Source organism: Limulus polyphemus, unplaced genomic scaffold (assembly GCF_000517525.1).
Source record: "Limulus polyphemus unplaced genomic scaffold, Limulus_polyphemus-2.1.2 Scaffold69, whole genome shotgun sequence".
NCBI lineage: Eukaryota > Metazoa > Arthropoda > Merostomata > Xiphosura > Limulidae > Limulus > Limulus polyphemus.
The window spans coordinates 1,219,721-1,229,515 of NW_013665679.1; the positions used below are offsets into that span (position 1 = coordinate 1,219,721).

At 36.8% G+C, this 9,795-nt stretch overlaps 1 protein-coding gene across 1 annotated transcript in view; it reads left to right on the plus strand.

The window, feature by feature from the left end:
- Positions 1-9,795, plus strand: part of LOC106465608 (kelch-like protein 17) — a 64,510-nt gene that overhangs the window by 31,929 nt on the left and 22,786 nt on the right. Inside the window, exon 8 of the mRNA XM_013925845.2 lies at positions 2,874-3,130. Within this exon, the coding sequence (XP_013781299.2) occupies positions 2,874-3,130 (257 nt within the window). The remainder of the gene's footprint in view (positions 1-2,873; positions 3,131-9,795) is intronic.

A 9,795-nucleotide genomic window follows, 5' to 3' on the forward strand; every position in this document is an offset into this window, starting at 1 on the left:
GTTGAGTGTATCGGTTAAGTTATATTCGGAAAGAATAAACAAGTTTTATTAAGTAAAGGCTTGTGTCGCTTATGTTTCGTCGGTACGAAGTTACGGAAAATCAATTAAAAACGGAGACGTAACAGTATCAATAAAATTATTTAACAAAATGGGGTATGGTCATCACTAGTTTTCAGGGTGTCACACCATTCTAGAAAGCTAAGCATAAGATTATGACGTGTACCATGGCCATCTTTGTATCTCTCATATACTTTTTTCTGCAATGTGAATAATGCAGCTGCTATTAACTGATTGATCCATTTTACTCTGGATATATTTTATCCTTTCTGGATGTTAGCAGCTCATCCTACAGTTACAGCAATAGGGTGGTCAATGCAGTCAGCTATCCGCTCCCATCCAACCCGTTCCCAAGCTCTTTCAAAACTGACATTTCTATGTGCTGCACTTCCATTAGAACTACATACTTGCCTTCTCCTTAAATATTTGGTCAAGCCTAATGGATCTATTTGGCAAGAACATACTGTGGCTGTTCAACTTTAAGTACTCGAACTAGATTAGGACTTTTGAGTGGGGAAGCATCTCTGATAATATCCATGTTTGCTATTTCCATGGAATGTGCTTCCTCATGGAACAACAGATGGAAAGCAGAAATGATAGGGGATCGTAAATCTAATATATGTGCTTCCTGGCAGAATAGTTAGACCACGGTATGTAATTATTTGTTTGTTATGGATTTCGCGCAAAGCTACACGAGGGCTATCTGCGCTAGCCGTCCCTAATTTAGCAGTGTAAGACTAGAGAGAAGGCAGCTAGTCATCACCACCCACCGCCCATTCTTGGGCTACTCTTTTATCAACTAATAGTGGGATTGACCGTCACATTATAACGGCCCCGTGGCTGAAAGGGCGAGCATGTTTGGTGTGGCGGGGATTCGAACCAGCAGATTGCGAGTCGAGCACCCTAACTACCAGTTAGACAGTTAGCCATTGCTCCTACCCGCTAAAGCCGGATTGTATCTATCCATACTGAGCTTTCTAAAAAAAATAATAACGTAGTTTATATTTACGTGCTCTGACCACTAAGAGTAAGACATCATATACTATGCCTTTTTTTTTTGTAACCTATATCTCTTCTACCAAAGACAATCATTATATTATATATTTATAGCAAACTTTACTAACATTTACATCAAACCACAATTTCAACTTTTAGTTATAAATAAAATAATTTTTTTAGACAATCACGCTATTTTCTGTACGTATTTTTCACAATAAGCGTCAAAGAATTCTGGCCTTGTGAAGGATAACCACTTCAATTTATCGCCTTTTCACCGAATTATAGTGGTGTCAGAAGTCCAACTCTTGTCTTTAACTCTTGATATGGAAAAATCGGAAATTAACTAAATTAGGCTTCTTAATCTTATAGTGCTAAACTGTATATTATATATATGGTGTTTTTTCAGCTGTTCTTCACTCACCACAATGTATTTTTAAGGTATACTAAATTGTTGATAACTTAATGTCTGCTTGGCTACAATATCTTTTAAATTTTGGAAATTTTAACATTAACGCTGTTTGTTTTGAATTTCGCGCAAAGCTATACGAGGAGCTATTTGTGCTAGCCGCCCCTAATTCAGCAGTCACAGACCGCCAATTCGTGGGTTACTCTTTACTAACGAATAGTAGGATTGGTCGTCACATTATAATGCCCCATGGCTGAAATGGCGAGTATGTTCAGCGACTGGAATTCAAACCCGCATATTGCGAGTCGAGCGCCCTAACCACCAGGCCCCATTAATGCTGTTCGACCTCCGTTATACACTGTAGTGGGTTTTAGCAGGGTTATAGTATTCATTGCACTATAACATTATATGATCCAAATTATAATTTTCTAATGAAGACTGTTTAATAATATAAAATCAAACAAAATGACATTAATAATTTTAGAATATCATACATCACGTTCTTCTATTGCTTCATTCCGTTTTGAGTTTAAACCAATATAGATATGAGAAAAAGCCCAATGTTATGCTGTAATACAACGACCATTGCTTCATCAGTTGATGATGGCGCCTAATAATTTTGTTTAGTGTCTCAGTGTTGACAGATTTTTACAGTTTTTATAATCGAAAGTTATCTCAAAACTAGTCCAATTTTTCTAGAATCGAAGCTTCGTAGTAAATAAAAGGCACTGTCTGATGGATAGAATGCTCGACTCGCAAACTGCAAACTGTCAGTTCGAATCCAGTCACCAAACATGCTCGCCCTTTCACATGTGTGGCGTTATAATGCGATTGTCAATCCCACTTTTCGTTGCTAAAAGAATAGCCCAAGAGTTGGCGGTGGGTGTTGTTGGCTAGCTGCCTTCCATGTAGTCTATTACTTATAAATTTGGGACGGTTAGTGCAGATGGCTCTCGAGTAGCTTTGGGAGAGTTCAAAAATAAAACAAACAATGTGACAAACGAAAGGGCGACTTTCTTAGGAAGTGGAAGAATTATGAAAACTTTCAAATCATATATTTAACAATAAAAACTATTACAAATAAAAGACCACATACAATCATTTATAAATTTCTATTGGTACCTTATTTCTATATTTCAACATAAAAACCAAAATGTGTTTGTTATCTATATCACTCAAAACACTTAGCGAACAAAAGTACTGAGGGCAGGAATACTTTGCAATAAAAATCTTATATTACCTGTGTTGGTTACACTTACAGAGATAATATCGTTGATCCAAATATTAACATGCACATTTTTTATTTGTGTTTTAGTATAGAAATTATTAGTGTTACATCCTGTAGTAATACAATAGCTTGTGGATTTATCAATAAACGATGACTTTGTGGCACTGTATTCATACTCTACAGGTATGATGGAACAAAAGACTTGGTGTCGGCGGAATGTTACAGTTCTCTTTCCAATACCTGGCAGTCCATATGTAATATGGGATCCAAACGAAGTTGTCTAGGCATAACTTCTGTAAGTGGATTAATTTATGTGGCTGGGGGATACGACGGTGTTTCGTGTTTAAGCAGTGTGGAGCGCTATGATCCTTTAGTTGGAACATGGTCTTCTGTAGTTGCAATGGAAACCAGAAGACGCCACTGCAAATTGACAGTTTTGGGTAAGTCAATTTGTACCATAAAATCGCACATGTTAGTGAGTAGATTACGTTTTAAAGTTGGTTATTGTGTTTTAACCGCAAAAATTATATTTCTTTTCATGAGATAAAATCACATAGTTTCAAAATAATTAAGGTGACAATTAATGATGTCGTTAAGAGATCATTTATATTCGTAAATTAATGTCTAAGTATGTTTAACCAAGTTGATGTTATTTGTAAGTCAGTTACTCAGGCTGTTTACTTATAGTTTTCTGAGAGATAGGCTTGTTACGGTAAAATTCGGGGTTCAATCCCTGTGCAGCAAATCCGTTGTACAGCATTGCGATTAAATAAGCAATTGCCGTGAAACTTATGTTGAAAAATATATTTGGTGAAGAAATTTGAAAAACAAAGTTATCCATTCATAGTCATTTTACACTGACAAAAAACTTTTATGATTTCTTCTGATCGCCGAAATGATACCCAAATTTCCTTATTCCTTGAAACTTTCACGTTAGAAATGTTCAGTGACGGATCTATTACAGTCTCTGAATATGGGGCAAGCTTATCAGATTTCACAAAGAAAATGCTCGGCTAGCAAAACGCTGTCTGGAACTCCAGTAAAAGAGTCTTCATTTTAAAGAGTGTGACTTTCCTTTATTCTTGAGTATCGCCCAAACGTGCTCGAGGGCTAAATGCAATAATCGTCCCTAATTCTGAAGTAATAGACTGGAGGGAAGGCGGCTCGCCAACACCACCCATCGTCAAATGTTTGACTAGTCTAATCTAATAGTGGGATGTTCCTGTCACTCTCAAAGCACACCCACGGCCCCAAAGTGTGGAGAGTGGTTTTTTGTTTTCCGGTAACGGGATGCGAACCACGGAATCATAGCCCTGCACACTAGCCACTAGGCTGCACTGAGCCTAAATAGTATGAATTAAAAAACACGTTTTACAACTACTTGCGTGAAGTTATTTCGAGTAGTATTTGAAAGGTTTAAGTAAATATACCCTAGATGAAAATGTTTAAAATTTGTTAACTAACATATTCATCATGATTTTATTCTTATTCATTTTACCAAAGAGATGGAGTTAAATAAAACTTTAATAGCCATATGGCATTATTTATTCTTTTTTGCCCTCGGTATGTGAGATAATATTTGTGCAAGTGAATGATTTGTTTTAGTGTTTGCTTTCTTCTTGCCCTAGTCATTTTCCTAATTGAAGCTAACACTGTGTTCGCTGCATCCAGAGCTCATCAGACGAATATAGTTTGGTTGAAATACTATTATTATACTATTATAATTCTTGAAAATATCCAAGGGACTGGACAAAGAAAGTAGTGTTTAAAAATATAATATGCCTAGTAGTAATGTCTGATGACAAGTATAAGTAATAACGCCTTTTCGTTTTACAAAGTAAATTATAGGTACATAATCAGAAATTTATTAAATTGTTGTTTCTTGTTAATTCAAAGCTTTGCTGTCAAAAAATGATGGTGATAATATGAGGAATTCAGAGGAGAGGTGTCATGGTTGAAATCAGAGACACGAACACTAACATAAAACACCCAGCAGGATAATTCATAAAATAACGTTATGTTAAACTCTATTCGGAAAAAAAAATTGCTAACCGCTTATTTTAAAGCTAAGACTGAAAAAACAACAACTACATCTATTCATATCCGTAATCTTAATCATCATCCAAAACATTGACTCTTTAAGTGCATTCATAGCTAAACGTGAACTGCAAGACATAAGGGCCATAACGCATTAATTCAACGTGTAGCCAATTATAACGTAGTTTTCAAATACATGTTGCAAGCCAAGATTTCGATTACACGTTGAATCAATGCATTATAACCTTGTGATCATTAACCAACTGAATATACTGAATCAATGCATTGACTTGGGCCAGTACGTTATGGTACTGTTGACTGGCGATATACAAGGAAAAGACATACTGATTCGATGCCCAGTCGAACTTTACAACAAATAGTTAGTATTGAGTTCACATGGCGATAACCCATTGATTCAATGTGTAGTAGAAATTGCGTTTAACTATCTGACTTCCTTCTAATACATGATCAAATCAGTGTTAGGAACGTCTGTATGCAGGTAGCTCTTTCTGTAGCTTTGCATGAAAACAAAAAAGGATCCATAGTTTGAGCACCCCTGCTTCCCAACTGATGCAAAGAAGGCTCACTCACGAAGCCACAGGGCAGGGTCATAAGAAAAGAGAGGGTTAGATTTAATTTTTGCTGTACTACTTGTTAGATATACACGACTGTTCATTTTAAGTTTAATACAAAAGTATTATGTAGTTTATATTGTGCATGCATTAAAGTAAGTTATTTTTAGAAGCAATAGTTATAGCAAGTTTGCTTACGTAACTGTTGTGAATTGACTTCATGTTACTCGAACCTTCTGAATTTTTCTCATCGCTTTAAGTGAGTATTGTTACATCATAACATCTCGTGGTTTGTAGAAAGTTCTAGGCCCCAGCCGGGTAGTATATATAAGTTAGTGAAAGTAAAAGTGAAAAAAGTGACGTTAGACTGTGTGTGATTTTATCCATAACGAACGATTTCTAAATTGAGTTTCACAGTTTGTATTGTAAAAACAGAGATAAAGGAGGATAGTTTGTCTTGTCAAAGCGTGTTCTAAAGTAATTGAACCCGCCTGTGTCGTCTTCGACAAAAAAAGAGACAATTATTTAAAGCTCTCGATACAACTGTGATAACCAACAGTGTAAAGAATTTTTGTACATATGTTTGACTTGTTTTGAATATATTATTTCAAAACAAGTGGATTGTGTGCTGTCTATTTATTGTTGAAATTTATCGTCAACAAGCACAGACACCTACTGTAAAGAATTCAGCCCTATAAAACCTGACACTACTTAACGTGACACTTCAGCAGATCGATACAAGCTAAAATTATTCATGTAAATTCATTTAAAAGGAAAAAATCAGTAACAATTGTAGCTCATTAAGAGGAATGTGAGTCATACATGCAGAAATTTAGCTTGGTCAAGTTATAACATAAATAGTCATAAGCACAAAATTTTCACCCACCCCCCTGGTGGGAGTGCGGGGGCTTAGGTGAGACCTAACTCGTAATTCGTTGCTACAATAAGCTAGTGGAATCTCACGAGTATCAATTTCGTTACCTGCATTTTGGTCTTTTAATAGACCAGGGAGGGTGAGGTACAAAAGACCTCTTCCTCCTTTCCGAACTATGAGGGTCAGAGTACACCGCACTTGCTCCGATCTCTTTCAGGACAATGTCCACGTAGGTATCTTCATTTACATTCGTGTGTTGTGCATAACATCACTTAATTGTTGTAAAGTTTTACACTCGGCGAACAGTTCCATATATCCGAACAACACATTTCATACGTTTGAAACTAATATAATACATTTTACATCTATTTGTTTTAGTCCAAACTAGTGTAGGGTTTAAAGTCTAGTAATAGGTGGACTTATTAGATCCCTATTTCTAAAATATATGTTTACAGGTGAGAGGTACTTAGGTCTACTTCCATCATGTATGTAGTAGCGATCAAGTTCACAGAGTAGGTCATTATTTTGCTAATATTTCTCAAAGTAATTTAGAGTATTATGCAAGAGTCTATCCGCTATAGTTTGTGGGTTTGCATAACTGTGCATAAATTTTAATGAAGTGCTACGGGAGACTTTATATGCTGTGGTAATTAGTGAGTTTTGTGTAGATTGTAGTTTATTTGTGTGTTTGGGAGCTATGTTTACCCATGCGGAGCATGCATATCTTATGATGGAACGTATATATTTGTTTGTTTGAAATTAAGCACAAAACTACACAATAGGTTATCTGTGCTCTGCCCACCACGGGTATCGAAACCCGGTTTCTAGCGTTGTAAGTCCGCAGACATACCGCTGTGCCACTGGGGAGGGGGGCGTATATATATGTTTTGTATATTTTTATAATGTTCTCAGGTGATGTTCCCTGTTTTTTGCCTGTTAAACTTCTTGCATAATTTATATGTTTCCAGATTTTTGTTAAAATATTATTCTTATGCTTTACCCACGTTAGTTTCGGGTCGAAAGTTAATCCTACAAATTTTGCAGAGTTGTGGTCTGGAGAAGTGTTCCATTCATGTATAATTTAAGTGGGTCTTTTTTATGTTTTGTTAATCTTGTGAAAGTAAGTAACTGGTTTTTAGGAACGTTTATTTTTATTCGATATTGTTGGCAATACTCTTCTATATCAGTTAATAATGGTTGTAGATTTGTTGCTGCTATGGATGGGGTGGGGGCACTTTTCCAAACCGCAACATCGTCCACGAACTGTGATGCAAACCCGTGATTAGGGTCTTTTAAAGGCATATTGCTCACATTCATGATTATTAGAATAGGGCTAGCTACCCCCTCCTTGGGGGGACGCCTGCCTCTGAAGTGAATGACTCAGAGTAGGTTCCCCTGACATTTATTTTGCAATTTCTATTTTCCAAAAAGTTAGCCAGCGAATAATCACCTGCGGTAGTTTCATATCCATCATGCGTAACCTAAGACCATTGTGCCATACAGTGTCGAAAGCTTTCTCGACATCGAGAGAGCAGGCAACAGTGCATTCATTTTTATTAAAGCTATCTATAATTGTTTCTGTTAATCTAACCAAGTGATCTGTTGTCTGTCTGAATTTTCTATATCCATTTTGGATTTCTGGTAATTTTGAGGTTGCTTCTAGGTAATTTGAGAGTCTTCTGCTTATTATTCGTATTTTTCCTACAGCTGGTCAGGCTGATCGGGCGGTAGTTATTTGGTTTATTTGCTGGCTTTCCTTCTTTATGGAACATTAGTACGATTAGTGATAAATTGAAAAGTGCTGTAAGGTGTCCACACAGTCTCTGAGTGCCTTTTTTTTATAGGAGGATAGCCTGTATGCGGTATTCTCCTGGTGCTTTGTTTTTAGTGGCTTTTATAGCTAGTTTTACTGTGATTGTTTTAGTGAGTGGATATGTGATTGTGTTTTCTGTTTTATAAAATCTCATTATTGTATTTTATATGTTAACTTGTAATTTTGGTGTGTACATGGTTCTGTTTAGTTTAATGTGGTTGTTAACTTTGTTGAAACATTGTACATTCATATCTGGTTCTTGGTGTATTTGAATGTGTTTTGTAGGTGTCCTTTAAATATTAGGCAGTCAAGAGATTAATGTCGCGTTTTGGAACACTTTCATTAACCACTCCCCCAAAAAAATACATCTTCTATCGACATAAATATAGTGTACTTTTTGCATATCTTCACGTTTCATACACCAGAGAAGCCGAAACAAGCCTTATCTCAATTTCTGTCTGTCTGTCGGTAACGCTCGCGGACGTGTTTTTGTTCGCTTTTCACTTTTCACGGGAAAACGAATGCACCGTTTTCGATGAAACTTTTTTTCTTTGTTTTATAGATGTGTAAGAAGGTTATAGGCTACTTGAAACTGTCATACGCCTTTTGGAAAGAAAATGGCGGCCGCTCAAAAACCTGCTTTGGTGCGGTTTTGGACGTGATTTTGTTCGCTTTTCACAGGGAAACGGGTGCACTGATTTCGATGAAACTTTTTTTCTTTGTTCTATACGTGCGTGAGAAGGTTATAGGCTACTTGGATTTTTGGAATTCACCTTAGGGCTCCGCCCCACGGGTCTTCAAAGTTCCAATGTTATTCTTATGGACATTTTTTTGTTTAAATGATTACCATAGTAACAGTGAATACAATGTAAAATTTTCAAAACAATGTTTATTATCTCTATGTTGGAAAGAAAACAACTCCTGCAAAAATTTGTTGCCTCACTCCAGCTGTCTGTGGTTTATTTTGTTTATGTTTTGGCATTATTTATTGCTTTTAAGATTATAATTATTTTGCTTTGAAGGTTATATTTCTTTGCTAAGGGTCGCTCGTCCGTCCACTCGGCATTGCTCTTTTGCGCTTGACTCGCGAACTGCGTTCTTTCTTATATTTTTTTCTTTTTTATGAACACTATCCTTGGAGTTTAAAAATTCAGTTACATGGTTTATTTTTTGTAGTCTTTCTCAAGTAGGAGTAAGTGTTGTACGTAATAAATACCCTGACATCAACATGCCCCGTAAAAAGAAAAGTAGCTTAAGCAGAGTGTCTAAGGATGCTAAAAGAATGAAGGTGTGTAAGTCTGCGAAAGATTATGAAGGCTCTGAATCGGTTGAGGGTGTGAGGCCGGGCCCCTCAAGCAAAACTGGAGGAAATGAGGCATCCACGAGCTCCACTTCATTAGAAACATACTTTGTTGGTCAGGAACAACCTTCCACCAGTCGGGAGCGTGTGACCCGCTCCAAAGCCCGGCAGTCTGAAGTCGAAAGAGAAAAACGTTTGGCCCTTGACAGAGAGTGGCACGCAATCTCCCGAAAGTCACAGTCTGAGGATAACAGGGAGGCTCGACTTGTAGCAGATAGGGTTCGCCTGGCGAGGGAAAATGAAACAGTAGAGGAGAGGGAAGCTCGGCAGGAAGAAGATAGAGGGAAACGGGTGCACTGATTTCGATGAAACTTTTTTCTTTGTTCTATACATGCTTGAGAAGGTTATATGCCACTTGGATTTTTGGAATTCACCTTAGGGCTCTGCCCCACGGGTCTTCAAAGTTCCAATTTATTCTTATGGACATTTTTTTGTTTAAATGATTACCA